Below are 16,925 nucleotides of genomic sequence, written 5' to 3' on the forward strand. Positions count from 1 at the left end.
TTATGGCAACACCGATCCATGGATGTGTCTTTCTGCTTCTCTGTTCGGAGGTGAAGTTAGGGTGAAATAGTTGGAAATGAGAACTGTTGAATTTAGAGAATATGGAAGACCCAAAACAACAAAAGAGAAAATAAACTGTTGATGACTGAACGAAACTCCCTTGAATAATCTGACAGTGTGCTGTTTGGTAAAAAAAAAAAAATCTCTGCTTGATATGAGACACAGAGAGAAGAAGAAGACTGTAGAGGGGGATGAAGGAAAAATCCATGCAACACATCTCAATGTTTTTATGGGCGTTTTTTAATTGAAACCAGCTTCACTGATAACAAACATGCAATATCACTGTACAAGCCAACACCACAGATAAGTGTTACTCATTCAAGTCTTGACACTTTGTCAAGGATTAGCCGCCACACACACACACACACGCACGCACGCAGGCACACACACTTTCAGATGTTGTACAGAGATAAACACGCTCTACCTCTTTTGCTCTTTGACGTACACAGACACACGCGCACCCACAAACACTCACATTCACGTACGCACAGTCATATTTACATATCACAGTGAATGATGGGTAAAAAAAAAAAAAAACGATGTGGGGAGGAGGATTACACTGTTCTCCCGGTCCGACCAGAGATGAGAATGGCAGCACAGTTCCAGTGATAGCGAGTGTGTCTGACTGAGGTGGGATAAGGAGTGAGATGATGACAATGAGGATGTGAGTAGAAAACGAGACCTTTTATCAGCATCCTAAAATCTGCGCGGTAGGCGGGCGGGCAGGCGTCTTGGATGGGCGCCTCTTAGCATTTAGAGAAACAGGATGAGACTCCTAATATAAAAGAAAACAGGTCTGCGTAGAATAAATCGTCTTTTTTTTTCTCATCAAATCCACTCAATCTGTGCTACATTTAAATGCATGGTGTAATTACAGTATCATAAATACAGGGCTTCATGGTTTCATAAATAGGTGTGGGGTATTGCTTGGATGATATAACAACTGATGTCACTGTCTGCCGATGAGCTTTAAGAAATGTAAATCAAAACCCAACAAAAACAAAACAAAATAAACAAAAAAAAGGCCACACTACCAAAAAATAAACCTTCAATTCCAATAAATAAATAAATACTTTAAAACGTCATACAAAATTCTGACATTACCCCTTTTTTCCCAACATTTAATGGAAGTTCTGTCTACAAATGTAAGATAATAAATATATTTAGTATTTTTAGTAACAGTTAGGTTAAGGTGGGTTTATTTGGATCTCTTATATCTTTAAGCAAAAAGTGGATTATAAACAGTAGGAAAGATCTCTGCAGAAACTCTATTTAATACTGCTCATATCACAATGGTTACGACACGATAAAATACTGCAAATTATCAAAACTGTACAGAAAAACTTACAAGTTTCTCTAAAATACATTTTCACTGTTAGTGTGTGAGAAGAGAGACACAACAGAGCTCGTCTCTGTTTGACCAGCCACCAGCCAAAGACCCCTCTCTGCACACATCTGATTGTTCTGCCCTCTGCTGCTCTGGTCTGGAGCAGAGCGCCGGGCCCCGTGGTCCCTCTGCCTCGTCAGCAGCTCGCGACACCCCTCTGAAGCTCTTGCCGATGGCTTCTACAACTCTACATGGAGCTGAAGACTCACAGTTTAGGACAAAAGAAGACTGCAGCAGGGCGAGCCAGCCCACAAAATGGTAGACGATTTTTTTCTTCTTTTCTCTGTCGTGTTTTTTTTTTAAATGTATTTCTTAGATATTCCTCTAGCTAATCTACTTCACGGTTACAGGTGTGAGTGTTAGTGGCGCGCCACCAAGCGGTGGGGTGTTTTGGCTGGGTGAGGGCAGTGCCACCCTGCTAATGTGTGTATGTGTGTGTTTTTTAAGTGTAGAGGAGGGCAGGTTTTGGGCCAGCAGGTCAGCGGTGGCGATAGTGTCTCATGAGGGGGACGATGCAGGAAGGGGGTCCAGACAGCTTGAGGAAGGGGTGCTGGAGGAGTTCCTGGGCCGTGGCTCTCTGCGAGGGCTCCCTCACCAGCATCAGGTCCAGGAAGGACCGCAGCACCGAAGACACCTGAAGACAAAATGAAATGCTTTCATTCTGGTCCCATTTGATCTATGATCACTGATCGTAAAGGGAAGTGTCTCAACAACTATTGGATGGATTGCCATGACATTTGGGACACACATTCATGTCCTCCTCAGGATGAATTGTAATCACTTTGGTGATCCTGTTACTTTCCATAATCAAGTCAAATTTTAATTTGTCCAATAATTTGGTTTATACCAACATTATTTGAAATTCCCATCTGTCTCAGCTTTACTCTGTGTTTTGTGCTAATTACCGAATGTTAGCATGCTAACATGATAACTAAGAAGGTGAACATTATACCTGATAATCATCAGCATGTTAGCATGCTGACATAAGCATTTGACTCAAAGCTAAGTACAGCGTCACAGAGCTGCTAGTGTGGCTGTAAACTAATAAGAGTGACGAAGCTTTAATGACACTGGTTCACTGATAAAGAGTGCAAGGTTGTGTACAGAAAAACCTTAATGTGGAAGAAAACTATGAGTCCCAAGCAGCACTCCAGTAAGAAGCAATCCCTGAGATTTGAGTTCAGTTCAGTGCTCTGTTAATTACAATTTCTTAAATACATCCAGTAAATTTAATCTTTTCAGATTCTGGGTTAATAGAGCCACTTTGATTCAGAGTTTTGTTGCAGATTTCAGCGATGAAGCAGATTTCCACCTCAGGTTCTGACATACCGAACTCACAGAAAAAACAGGATTTCTCACAACGAAGCTGAAATTTTAATGTATAAGTAATGGCCTTAACATAAAAATATGCCTAGCCATAATTATGAAGAAGAAACCTGTGATTCTGTGTTGAGTTATATTGAAAAGCTATCATTCAATGTTTTCTTTAAAATGCAAATATACAGTAAGTAAAGTACTTTTGTCTCCACTCTCTTTGCCCCTCACAAAATACTGACTATTGTTTTTGCTCCAGAAGGGGATAATGCAGTGTATCATGCAGCAGAAATGACCAGATACACAGCCACTAGTTAATGTCAGTACAAATGTTTATGTCAACACAAATGTTGGTGTTTTAGAGAAACCATACAAACTGCCTACATGTGTCATTTTAATGCATTCCCACTTCAATCACAGGTATGGACAAAGAGTCAAAAGATCCTGGATTTTAAATTTCCTTCCTCTATACTTACTGTCCAAAAAAGCCTGGATTGAAGTCTTTCTTACCTTGTGCGACTCTTTTAGCCGCGGGGGCAGGTTGTCTCGTATCCGCCTCATGGCCTGCAGAGGGGGTTCATTGAAGTAAGGGGGTTCTCCGTCCACCATCTCGATGACCATGATACCTAAAGACCAGATATCCACCTGGACACACACGAAAACATTCGTTCTGTCTACTGGAGCTGAACTCAGCACAGTGAAAAATACAAACTCTCTGTCACTTGATGCAGAGCAACATTAATCCATGTGTGCGCCGTCCTCACCTCGGTCCCGTAAGGTAGTCTCGAGATGACCTCTGGTGCCATCCAGTAGGGTGTGCCCACGAGGGACTTCCTCTTGGGCACCTCTTTGGAAACTTGGGCGCAAAAGCCAAAGTCTGATAGCTTGATCTGCAAACACACACAAACACCATGCTGTCTCACTCCTGTGTGTGGACATACAGTAGCGCTTGTATTAGTTCAGAACCTCTGTGTTTGATGTCGAGAAGTGCACTGACCCATTGTGATGAAGAGCATTCATAGAAGACACTAATCTCCTGTATTAGCGGTTAATCATCCTTCAATTAATCATGTCTTATCAGCTCGTTAGGAGGCATTAGGCTGGATTTAATTACTGGGGCACGAGAGGTAATTGATGATGATGAGTTTCTGGCACTGGCTGTTGACGAGTGGCAACCACGGAGAAGGTCAGTGAGTGTGTGAGAGTGTGTGTGTTATACTGAAATCACCAGTGATGGGAACAAGGGTGGTAGCATTGGTTATTAATACCTGGGGTATTAGAAAAATCCCTGTTAATACGGGGATCTTCCGGTTTAATAACATCCCAAAGGGAGGAGTGTGAATGAATAATATATCCAAACACACACACACACACACACTCTTCATGTGCACTTACCCTGCCGTCACTGGTCAGGAGAATGGAGTCGCTCTTGATGTCGCGGTGGATGACGCCCTGTGTGTGCAGGTAGGACAGAGCCCTCAGCACCGACAAACACACTGTCGCAATCTGCTCCTCGTTCATCCTGCGAGGAGACACGAATACATGTCAGCAATGACCATGAAAGTAGAAGAGTATGTAGGACCATATTTGACATGTTGAAATGTAATAAGAGCAAAAAGATTTTCTTTAAAAACGACTTATAAAGGACATGAAATGGATGTTTTTCATGCCTTCTAAAACCTACAAACTGAAAATGTGAGAAGCATATAGGGACTGTAGAGAAAAAACGTTTTTATGGAAGAGCAGCGGAGGGTCTTTTTATTACTATTTAATTCTTTGTTTTTTATTTTTATACTATTATATATTAGTTTTTTTTTTCTTACGCTGAATTGTATTGTAGCACTCTCCTGTGATGTAGTTAATAGTAACTGTATTAGCCTATGTCATGCCATCCTAATTCTAATCACTTATTCTCACTTACATATACACAATATTTATCAAATTGTAGTCCATTGTATTAATCTTTTCCTTTTTTCCTTTTCTTCCTTTTTATGTGTTTTCTGTAATTTTCTCTGTACTTTTCTTTCTCCGTGGTGCATTGTGGGAAAGAAAGAGAAAGGTAAGACGGGTGGCCGTGAGGGTCGAAGACCAGATTATTATGACTTTTTGGCATTCTAAAGAGATTATAGTTCAATACAACTATGGTTTGAAAATATCCCCCTGTAGCCTGCAGCGGCTGTAGCTATGATGTGCAGAGCGGGCAGGAGGGTCCCATATGGAGAGATGGGGCGATGCAGTGCGTCTGACTGAGCTCACACAGAAACTCACAGCTCCACTGAACATTAACATCTAGACCCAGCTGGCCAGGCCAGGCCGTGTGTTTATGAGTGTGTGTGTGTGTGTGTGTGTGTGTGTGTGTGTGCTCTGAGCTGCCGTCACATACAGTACATGTGCAGAAATAGGAACACGCTCATTTGCAGGCATAGACCAAGGAAACGTACATATACAGTATGTAATACATGTACATGTTCATGCATATACAGTACACATACACACACATACTCCTCTCTCTTCATCTTATTGCTCCATCTAAAAGATCCAACTGTTGGAGTAGTCACTTACAAACTTGTATTATGAGAAACAACCCCCAGGCCACACACACACACACACACACACACACACATATATATATAGATACACACACAGATTGCAGCAGATTTTATTGTCACACATGCATGCATTTACAATCACAAGAGATAAATGAGCCTTCTGCTAATAAGAAACAACTGGCTAACTCAAAGTGAACAGGATGGAGACGTGTACGCAAAAACAATTCACCTCTTGCTGCCCCCCCCCCCCCTTTACCCCCCTGCTCCATCCCTCATACACACAAACACAATTGAGATGAAAACAGGATCAGCGAAATAGAAAATTGTTTCAAACACAAAGTGAAAAACAATTTTAATGAGCCTGTAAAGGTTGCCGAGGGGAGGAGAATTACACACGCACCTACCCACACACAAACGTGCAGGCATTCATCCACACACACACACACACACACACACACACACACACATAGCCCAACACAGCCCAGCAAGCACAAATACATAAGCTTTTGCACTTACATTGGATAAAACCCCTGTGAAGTGCAGCTCATTAACAAACTCTAGTATATAAGTATATAATTGAAATTTGAACGTGATTGAAATAGTTCAGGAACACGGACGCCCACTCTGCCACTGCTGACTGTGTTAGATGTGTGTGTGTTCACGTATCTCGGTGTGTGTGTGTGTGTGTGTGTGTGTGTGTGTGTGTGTGTGTGTGTGTGTGTGTGTGTGTGTGTTTGCTGCCAACAAGCCAGCGACCTGATGAGGCTTGCACAACGTGAGGCAGGCAGCAGTTATTTCTACAACAAAAGGCATAACAGAAATAGCACAAAGCTTTCACCTGGACAAATATGGCTGAGATTACCAAGACACGCTGCAATAGTGCTTTTATTGTCACCTTGGATATATATAATGCCTAATAATTACATCAAGTGGTCAATCTGTATGGTTACTAACCAAACTAAATTTAGATTTTAATGGAATCTAGCTACTAATATCTATTTCACAAACAGGTTGGTTCCCTCTTTCTTTGTGTCTTTGTTCTGATTGGTGATATTTGCAAGAATATTAATTAGAATATTGAAAAAATACACAAAGAAATGACACATTTACTTCCACTTAAAATTCAACAAACTCATGAAAAAGAGAAAAGGGGAGTTCAGGAGAGAACATGTGTGCACAATAATATCCTCTTTACTGAGATTTCCATTAGTACTTCCAAGAGCACTCATGTGCATACTGAAACTCTCTCTCTCTCACACACACATACACACACACACACACACACATTGAACACACAAACAGGCAAACATCTGTGTGGGAGACTGTTCAAAATACTTCACGGTAGCAGCGGTGCTCAGCCTCACCAAAGCGTGTTATTAGCATCCGACACCGCGCAGTGCTAATGCTGACACTCCACGCAAATGACTGTAATTAAACACCAAGCACAAAGTAAGCTTAAAACAATGAGGCGGCAGCTTAGAAACACGACTCAACGACAGAGAAGCAATTAGGAAAAGTTGGAGAACAATAATCCTGAAACTATCAAACGCAGGACTGGATTACAGCCCATCTGCTCGCTTCTCCTGGTTGTCTTGTGAAATCATCCATCTTTGAGAAGTTTCTGATGTGTAGAGCCAATTAAATGACCTTGTGATTTCAACTCATCTTTGCTTGCCGGTTACCAGTTAAAGCCATTTGATGTCACCACCATCACCAGAACATCACATGTAGTAAGTCATTCAGAGACTGCTTCCTCTGTCTGTCTTGTCATTCAACACAACTGGCACACATAAAGCTGTAGCCTTATTTCTTGGTATCAGAAATACATTATATCAGTTTCTTTTCATTTTATTTCTTTCTTTATTTTAGCTCTTATCACCCTTTTCATACATCCTGCATACAATTTGCCCAAAACACAACTGTTAGGGTTTTAAAGCAATAGTTTGTCATTTTGGGAAAAGTACCTATTCGCTTTTTTTGCTGAGAGTTAGATGCGAAGATCGATACCACTCTCGACCAGTCTGTTAAATAAGAAGCTACAGCCAGCAGCAGGTTAGCTTAGCTTAGAATAAAGACTTGAAACAGGGAAACAGCGAGCATGGCTCTGTCCAAAGGTAACAAAATCCACCTACCAGCAGCTCTAAAGCTCAAAAAAGTGTAAAAATGACAAGCTGTGGTTTTTCATGAGGTTGCCAGGCAGCCAGCAGAGACTGCACTTCACTTTTTGTACGGATTAAACAAACACTGAACCACTGTGGTGGTATTTTACACTGCTGTTTTTGGTGCACTTCAGTATCTTATATTTCTATATTCAAGAGAGGTTACCTGGTGTGAGTCACAATGTCAGTGAGTGCCCCGCCCTCGAGAAACTCCATGACAACCCACAGCTCGTCTCCCACTAGGTAGCTGTTGTACATGTCCACCACGTTCTCGTGATGGTAGTCCCTCATGATCACCACCTAAAACATAGAGAGAGACAGAGAGAGAGAGAAGGAAATTGCTTTCATTATATATTTACTTGTTCAATTTCTATTGACGCGATTTGTTTCTATTGGAATGTCACATGATACAGAGCTATCACGAACTTTGACCTATACATTATATATTCTGATCTGTTCTATTATCATCATTATCAATTGCTAATATTGACTTATTTGTATTTACTTGTACAAACCAAATGTATGGACGCATGTTGAATATGTTATATGTATATATATATATATGTTAATAATCAAATATTTAAATTATTTACGAAATGTATTCATGTAATTTCAATTATTTATTAATCTAACTTTCCTTTGTCTAATGTGAACATGTTCTGGAGGCTTAACTATAAAAGGGTTACATTCAGAAATAAATAGGATTACACAACGCAAATTAGTCCCCAACTGAACACCCACTGCGTCACATCTGTGTTCATCACTTTACACACGTGTTAACATACATGCATGCATGCATTCATTCTCTCTCTCCGACAAACACACACACAGACCCAAAATAGAATCAGTGCAATATTGCTCGACAAAGGAGATCCCAGGTTCGCCCTTTACTCATTTCACGTTTTTCTGCTAAACAAGCGATCATATAGTTTGTCTGCAAATATGATTTATTTCAGTGCAAGTGCAAATGACACGGAGCTCATTTTTCAATAGTTAGCATACCGTGAATAGAAACAGCTATGAATATATTTCTTGCTGAGGGTTTTCGTTGTGAACACTACTTACATTTTTAGTAAATAAATGCAACTAGGGATGTAAAAATGTGCTAGTGGTTTGATAGCCATGGATATATGTCAGGGATATAGAGGCAAACTGAACTTGTTTTTCCGTTAATAAGTAGCTACTGTTTTGTTGTGAGATGGTGAGATTTATTTTTTATCTATTTGGCACAAAATGAGCCATGTTTAATGATGCTATTTAAACCAGTTTCATCTCTGCTGCCGCTGCTTGTTTGAGAAATCAACAATCGGTGACAAAGGTCTGATCTCACGTGTGGGGAGTGGGCGTCATGCTCTTTAATCCAGCCTCCAAATTAATACATACTCTCACATACAAAACCAGAACTACAGTGAAATGTGTTGCTGTATAAACCAATAACACCAAGGGATGTTAGTGTTGAAATGTACTGCTGTAGGTGTGAGCATGTTTGAGATAAGTGTACTGCAGTTACGCCCCATCTCTGTCAGTCTCCTCACACCTCATTAAAGAGCAGCTCTCTCCTCTGCTGTTTCCTGAGGTCCATCTTCTTTACAGCCACCTGCTTGCCGCTGTGTTTCTCGCTGGCGATGCACACGATACCCGTGGAGCCCTCGCCGATTTTGATAAAGCTGTCCAGGTATTCCCGAGGGTCGCCTGTAGGCAAACACAAAGTCAGTTTTGGTGCAACACCAGAACCCCCCCCCCAGAAATGTTTATGTAAGGCATTTTAGTGTCACTTTTCTGCTGTCCGGTTCTCACCTGGGTTGACCACCAGTTGAAGTGCAGCTCTGAACTGCTCATGAGAGACTCTGGAGGGTTGAGTGTCAGAGCTGGACCCCCAGGAAGGAGGTGGGTAGGCCCCCGGGGGGATGTAGGGTGATGAAGGCTGTGAGTAGGCCCCCTTTGTTTAAAACACACACAGACGTACAGTGACAGAGAAACAGACAGAGGCTATATTTAACTAAACTACAGTGACTTCCAAAACAACATAAAATGAATGACTTATATCCTAATCTACAGTACAATCGTCGACGTCCTGTGAAAACAATGCATCTCCAAAACATCAGCTTTGTCAGGCCTATTTTCAGCTTTACTAAATGCATTTTGTCAGACAATTCAATGGGTTTTTACAAACAGGAGACAACCAGTTTAATATGGACTTATCCCATTCAAATGATATTAAATGTATTCAAACTGTATCGGAACTAAAAAGCTTGACAGGAGCATCAATTGTATGACGTATACACAGAGAATATACTGTACCTGAGGGGTGTACGGTGGGCTGGGCTGAGAGGGGGGATGGTGGTAGGGTGAAGGTTTGTAATGGTGAAAGACAGGAGGGTAGGGCAGGTGTGCTGGGGGGTATCCAGGCGGCTTGGTGTGGCTCTGAGGTTGCTTGAGAGGCCCGCGGGGGTAGGTGTCACCACCCATAACCTGGGGACTGCCGTCACGTAGCGGACGCTCGTAGTCACCCTGGAGAAGACAGCACAAGGACAAAGTTATTTTATTGGTGGATCACAATTTAACACAGGCTCTGAGACTTGTGTATACTGCGTTGGATGCATCAATGTAAATGCATGACCACACACTCTGTCCACAGTAAAAAGCCAGCTCTACTTCCAGGTACGTCTGCAGGTACATTAGCCTCAGACAGATCTAACAGAGGACATTTAGTCCACAGCACAGGGACCATACTTTATCATTACCACCCCGCAATGCTCCTCAACTACTCCATTCATCAACCAGGAGCCCAGGGAGCGTCCGGATCTGGGACACACCTCTTCCTTAAGATCCTACAAACACCTGAGTCTCCTTTAAAGCAGTGCAGGAGCAAGAATACTAGAGCTTAACTCAGAGAGACCTATTAAAAGCTGAGTTGTATGACTCAGCTGATCTGGTCTGACTCATAATAGGCCTGGCATACACACACACACACACACACACACACACACACAGATGCATGCACACGGATATACAGACAAACCTTAAGGAGAATCTCAAACCATAAATGATTTCATAACTCAGTATGTTATAGTCACCCTCTAGTACTATATCATACTATGTCAGTATATAAACGTGGAACATGTTCTAGCTAATTAAAAACATTAAAAATGTGTGGAAAAAGCTAATGGTATTCAATCCTCATTGGCATGTCTAATGCACAGTGTAATGGATGGCCCGATTGCCTGGACTGGTTGAAGTAATGAAATCAATCTCACATGTTCAGCAGCTATATAAACACACGCATTAACACTAGCAGAGAAATGAAGCTACGGCATGCATAAAAAAAATATTTTTACACGTATTTCATTTTGTTTAAAAGTCAAAGTGTAAATATCAATAGTCATGGGTGGACGATACAGAATATACAGAAAAAACTATACAGACAGTAGTGGATCAAGCTGCCTCCACCCTGCAGAGATTAAATTAACTTTGCCACAAAAATGCTCTTCAACCAGCATTCTTTTTTTTTCTCATAAATTCTCAAGAGATGAAGAGGATGATAAAAGAGAGAGAGAGAGAGGGAGTTCTCTTTCTCTTTCCTTTTATTTGTTTCTCTCTCTCTCTGTCCCTATCACTCACTATCACACTTAGACGAAGAGACACACACACACACACACATACACACACACATGCATTGACAGGGGTGGAGGAGGAGCCCTGATGTGTTGGGATGGTGTATAATTACATGGTGTGAACTCTTTTAATCAATCACTCTCAGGCAGGTGTAGGGAGGGGGAGGGGGGCTGTGCTGCTGGGATGGCCCAGTCTCGAGCCCCCCCCCCCATCGTTGGCCGGCACCGCTGGCTGGCTGTCAGCCAAGGGTCTCCTGATCCATGTTGGTTAAACGCGCATTAATCTGAGTTTGGCAGGGTAATCAACAACCTAACTCAACTGTGAAATTGAATTCCGCGGTGGAACATCGTTCGGCCAGTTTTATGCTAAGGCTGCAGAAAGGGAAAGTGCCGCAACATCAATTTGTCACCGAGAGCTGCGGCACTGAGCTCCCATTCCCCACAAAACACAGAGAGAGAGGAACGGAGAGAGAGAGGGAGTGTGTGTGTTCGTATCTTTGTGTGTGTGTGTGTGTGTGTGTGTGTGTGTGTGGCCAAGTCTCTGTGCTGTCTACTGTTACATCCCCACCGGCTCCCGACAACAGCAGGGAAAAAGAAGGATTTACTTCAGCTGTGTGAGTGGGCTGAATGAGGGAAAGAGAAGAAAGGGTAGAGAATGAGAGAGGAGAGAGAGGGGTGGGTTTGTTACAAGGTCCATGAGCCGCGAAGAATTGTGATTCTTAAGCTGCCAGATGATTCCTTGTTTTTTCTTTTTTCTTTTCTTACCACTGCTGCAAAATCTACAAACATCACAAGACAAATTAGGGTGCATTGATTCCTCAGCTCTCTCACTATGGCCTATATTTAATTTGATGTAAAATTTGTGAAAACAATACATAGAACATCATATCAAATATTAACAATACACCAAATATAGTCTGACGGAGTTCATATCTTTTGGCATTTTTAAGCTTTTTGGATCAAAATGCAAACTCTGGATGAGGCTGCATCCTCCAAGTCTTAAATCGTTACATTTCCTACACATACTGTACATTTCCAGGGAGGCAAATGTGCCTCCTCAAGCACAACAACTCAGAAAGTGGTAATAACAAACAATATGTGAGAAAAATGACCTTCTCCTGCATCACTTCCAATCCTGCTACTCTTGCATTCTCCGTGGCTATTTACTGAAGCATGCAGGTTAAATGGTTTTTCATCAAGGCACCCTGGGATCTACATCAGCAAACCCAGTTTTCCTCTCAGCTGCTGGACTCACTGTGTGTGTGTGTGTGTGTGTGTGTGTGTGAAGGAGGGGTGGTGGAGAGCTGTGCTAGCGGTACACACACCTGTGTAATGGACCTAATGGGGCTCTGAAAGCTTTGGAGAATGATATAAAGAATATATAAAGAAATGATATGAAGAACACTTTATAGAATGACCACTCTTACCCCTGCTGTTGCATTGACTAACAGCTTCTTTTGCCTTCTACTACAGAATAACCTCTTCTAATATCTTCAACTGTAGCAAATGCAGTTCTGTCTAATAATATTGACATAAAAGAATCACCACGAGTAACTTATACTGGTAACATGTGGTTACATTATACGGCAACTAATGCATGGCCTGTGACGTGCTCCACTGGAGCATCACACTCTCCAACATACTTACAGTGCAGGTGTCGCATACACACCGGGAAGCTATACGCTATGAAACACAACATTTTTACCAACAATCAAAATGGTAATATTTACTGTACATTTTTTTCTCATGTCAATAATATTTTACTGGCTATCTGCTGAGTATAATTTAACCTGGAAATCTGCACATCCCTTTCATCATCTTGAGGTGCTGTGAAATTTGCATGTTTCTTTGTCTTCTGGTGACATCTTTGATTAGGAGGACTAGTTTTGTTCTCTGCACCCAGAACACTGCAAGTATCCTCTCGCCATCATTTGCAAGCACAACATATCACTTCTATACAGATGATTATCATTATGATTCCAACAGTTTAACCTGACCAAAGGCTTGCCTGTTAGATATTTAATTGCCATTGAGTAACAGCAGCAATTTTTGTTCTTTCTGATGCAAGCTCACATCATAAGTAACTGCAAATATAATTGTCTTGCTGTTGTTGGAATTATAATTAAAGAAAAAATAAATATTTATATACATTTTTTTAAAGATTACTTTAATTATTAATTACTGTAGGTTAACCTTGCCTTCATGTGCCTTCATGTGATAGCTAAAAGTCCAGAGCTAGACAGGAAACGTGGGGTGGGGCTGACATGCAACAAAGGTCTGTGGCTGGAATCCTACCATGGACTACCATGGCAGTTAATGTAGAAAGGATGTTCAGCATATAAAATAAATGATGTTCTTATCTTTTGCAAGCCTTGATAAGATTATCAATGCCTTTATCACTTCGCATCATTATTATTGTAATTCCTTCCACTGTGGCCAGAAATCATTCTTTTGTGGGAAGGTAGTGCAAAATACAAATGCAAGGCTTCTGCACAAATCTGAAAAGCAAGACATGTTACTCCAATTTAAGTCTCTCTTTGTTATTATTATTTTTATTATTATTATAAATCATTTTGCTCGTGGAACCCTAGGAACACCATGCCCCAAAACTTAAGCTAGCTAAATGCATATTCTCTTGTAAATGACTCTTTAAAATGTACTTTTGTCTAATGCTCTTGTTTCAGTACTTTTAGGTTCATATCATTTGATCATAGCAAAACCACACAATTCATAATAAAATCTTGCAGATTATTACACAGTTTTTCAGGCTCTGCTCTGGTTTAGTCATTTCTACTTTGATTTTACCTGCTTCTGGTATTTTCTTTTTCTTCTTCACTTACTTCCCACTTTGTCACTGCCTCTCACATCCCATCTAGATTCCTTTGTGCCTGTGTCTAGTCTCTGTAACTCTTTCTGTAATTCAGAGCTTTCTGGTCGATGGTCAGCATGAGCATTAATTGATTTGTGTGCAGAGACAGTGGCCTCTGAAGAGGGGTAATTCTGTATGTGGCAGCGACTGCCTCCTTCAAGGAAGAGTAGATTAACAGCTGACACCATCTATCTGGCAGGACGGCCAAAAAACAGTATGGAGCAAGAATGGGAGTGAACTAGACACATCACGAGAGATAGATAGAGAGAAAAGAGGAAAGGGACTGCAGGTGGATGGGAGGTGGGACTAAATGTGGAGATACGTCTGTGTAATTTTCTCTGAAATGTTTCTACAGGCTTGTCAGGGGTGTGTGTGAGTGCTGTGTGGAAACATGCTTCCTGGACAGCCACTGTAGACAGTCCCTGTCACAATTATATTGATGGATGAATAGATTTTTATTTGAAATTATGACTAGAATGCATAGTTCTTGTGTTTGGTGTAGTTACCTTGGTTAGGGTCTGTGAGTTACCGAGACTCTCCGAGAGGCGAGGGTAGGTGTAGGAGCTGTATGGGTGGGCCTGTGGAGGATTCTTGAAAGCCCCGCTGGCTGCATAGGGTACATTTGGCTCCTGCAGCCCAGAGCCTGACCGAGATCGCTGCCTTATAGCAGGCGTGGGGCTGGTCTGCGTCACATAGGAACTCTTGGGTCGCTTTTCGTATTCGTCCCGCAGGCCGCCGTAGCTCCACTCGCTGTCTGGATAGTTGATCTGCTCGCTGTGCAGCGAGGCACGAGATGGCGTGCCCACTGAAGTGTCCCGGTAGTCCTGACTGGACGAGCCACCCACAGACGCCCGATAGTAGCCGCTGGAACCTACCCCACTCCCCACCGTGGAGGCCACCTCATCAGCGGAGCGCCCTTTGCTCTCCAAGTAGGCATGGTAGTCCGGGGGAAGCTTGCCATAGTCTGATTTTTGGGGCATGGCGTCCGGATAGAAGGGGCTGCGTATGGGGTGTGAGTGACCATTCTGCTTGGTGAATCGATAGTGCCTCCCAACTGCCCAGTCCCCATCTATGGAGAAGCCTGGCCTGCTGGGATCAAGAGAGAAGTCCCTGCTGGAGGTGTCTAGATCACAGGAGTAGCGGGAGTAGTAATGGTTGAATCCATTCTCCTCAGGTGCGTTGGGATGACCACTGCTGGAGGGTTTGGAGCTGCTTCCAGCCTGGTGGGGGCCTGGCGGGCTCTCTTTCCGCAGGGAGTTGGAGCGCGTTACTGAGATGTTGTCAAACTCCTCCAGCAGGCCATTGATGGACGCATCTTTGGGTGGCCGGTTCCCCCGAACAATGGTCTACGAGAAGAACAAACACATTTACACTTAAACACACAAGAGAGTCTGCTGCCTGAGAGTTTGATGGAGATAGCCCTGATAATTTAGGTTGCAGTGCATTCAATTTCAGTTTAATCATTCCTGACTGAAAACTGAAAGACATGAATTGAAATTCCTGTTTAATCAACTTCAGTTAACTAAAAACAATTTTCAGGCTGGATTTTCAATTCATGTGTATCAGGGCTTCGTAACAAGTATGAAATTAATCATCACTTGCGATAAATGAATGCCGGTATTGGTCATCTGAAAGAACGGCAGGCATCAGTCTACACAACCACTAGTTGTTGTGAGTTGGGATGCAGCTGGAAAATGCATGGAGATAAATGGCGGGATACCTCAGATGCTAGAAGGAAGCCAGTGGTGGATTGAAGGAGCTAATTCCTGCCCCATTTCCCTCGCAACAGATTAGCTTCATTTTCAGTGGGCTGATCAGGATACATTAATAGTCGTGATGTTTGGTTTAGCGCTCGTGAGGCCCATGAGCACACCAGCATGCGCGTCCACACACAAAAGAGGGAGAGCGAGGAGGAGAGAGAGAGACCGAACACACATGCTCACATCTGCTTCAAAGCAAAGGCAGCTTAAACATCAGGGGTGCTGCTTATCCCCTCCTACCTTGTGTTAAGCCCTTTACACGGATGTGTCGTGAGTCATGGGGAACTGGTGCTACAGCAGCACTCGCTGAACTACACTCTGTGCGCGTGCATGATGTGTGCGTGCATGTATGCTGTTTTCGTGGTGCGGACTGGGAGGATCACCACCTCCATACAGTGAAAATCATGAGAGTGATGGCAAACGCCAGACACACAGCTTTTATCTACCTGTCTCTCCACCACAACACTGCATTAGAACAATGGAAACGTGTTGCGTGACTGAGTGCTGAGAGGCGGCCGGGCTGTAGAGATTATTATTTAAATTTCAAACTCTTACATAATCTATCTGAGAGCTTTTTTGTGATCAAACAAAACCGCAAAATTTTATTTTCGTATGTCTGACTGTGTTTCTTCTGTGTTTTCCTCAAGCATCAAATCCATCTCTCTCGTCAACATCTTTTCATTTATTATATTTTTCAGTTGTTTTACAAATCCTTGCATGCTTTTTCCATTCCTCTCCTTGCTTTTACCTGGATTAATATCCTTGGTGTACTTCATGAAAGTGCCCATCATACTTTAGGCATTTAGTCTATTTGCACCTTGATGTTTTTATGGTCTCAGTCAGTTCTTAGCTCCCTATCCACAAAAATGGCCCGCCCACCTGTCACTGCTAACTCATGTGGCTTTAGCCAAATTAGCTAACTGTAACCCAGCATGCCTGTTCCACAGGGACAGCTGTTTAATTCCCACTGGGGGGGTCATTGCTAGAAATGTACTGCGCACACTCATCACAATGTGAGGCACTTGGTAGTGTAGTATAGGGTATGTGGTAGGTGAAGCTACTTGCCAGTACACAACAGATTAAATAAAAGAACAAATACTGATGCTAAAGCTTCACTTTAGAGGTGTGTGTTTTCTGATTTTTTATTATTTCAAAGTGAGTCTGAATAAGATCTGAGACCTGAAACGATGTCACTGAAATTAATAAAATCTTA

The 16,925-nt window shown here is 42.3% G+C and overlaps 1 protein-coding gene across 1 annotated transcript in view; it reads right to left on the reverse strand.

The window, feature by feature from the left end:
- Positions 1 to 1,925: 1,925 nt before the first annotated feature.
- Positions 1,926 to 16,925, reverse strand: part of pak5 (p21 protein (Cdc42/Rac)-activated kinase 5) — a 33,442-nt gene continuing 18,442 nt past the window's right edge. Inside the window, exons 3-11 of the mRNA XM_070925536.1 lie at positions 14,459 to 15,298; positions 9,771 to 9,980; positions 9,267 to 9,408; positions 9,007 to 9,161; positions 7,636 to 7,769; positions 4,157 to 4,283; positions 3,526 to 3,651; positions 3,272 to 3,406; positions 1,926 to 2,081 (exon numbers count right to left, since the gene is read on the reverse strand). Coding sequence (XP_070781637.1) covers positions 1,926 to 2,081; positions 3,272 to 3,406; positions 3,526 to 3,651; positions 4,157 to 4,283; positions 7,636 to 7,769; positions 9,007 to 9,161; positions 9,267 to 9,408; positions 9,771 to 9,980; positions 14,459 to 15,298 — 2,025 coding nt within the window. The remainder of the gene's footprint in view (positions 2,082 to 3,271; positions 3,407 to 3,525; positions 3,652 to 4,156; positions 4,284 to 7,635; positions 7,770 to 9,006; positions 9,162 to 9,266; positions 9,409 to 9,770; positions 9,981 to 14,458; positions 15,299 to 16,925) is intronic.

This window comes from Enoplosus armatus, chromosome 19, assembly GCF_043641665.1.
Source record: "Enoplosus armatus isolate fEnoArm2 chromosome 19, fEnoArm2.hap1, whole genome shotgun sequence".
NCBI lineage: Eukaryota > Metazoa > Chordata > Actinopteri > Centrarchiformes > Enoplosidae > Enoplosus > Enoplosus armatus.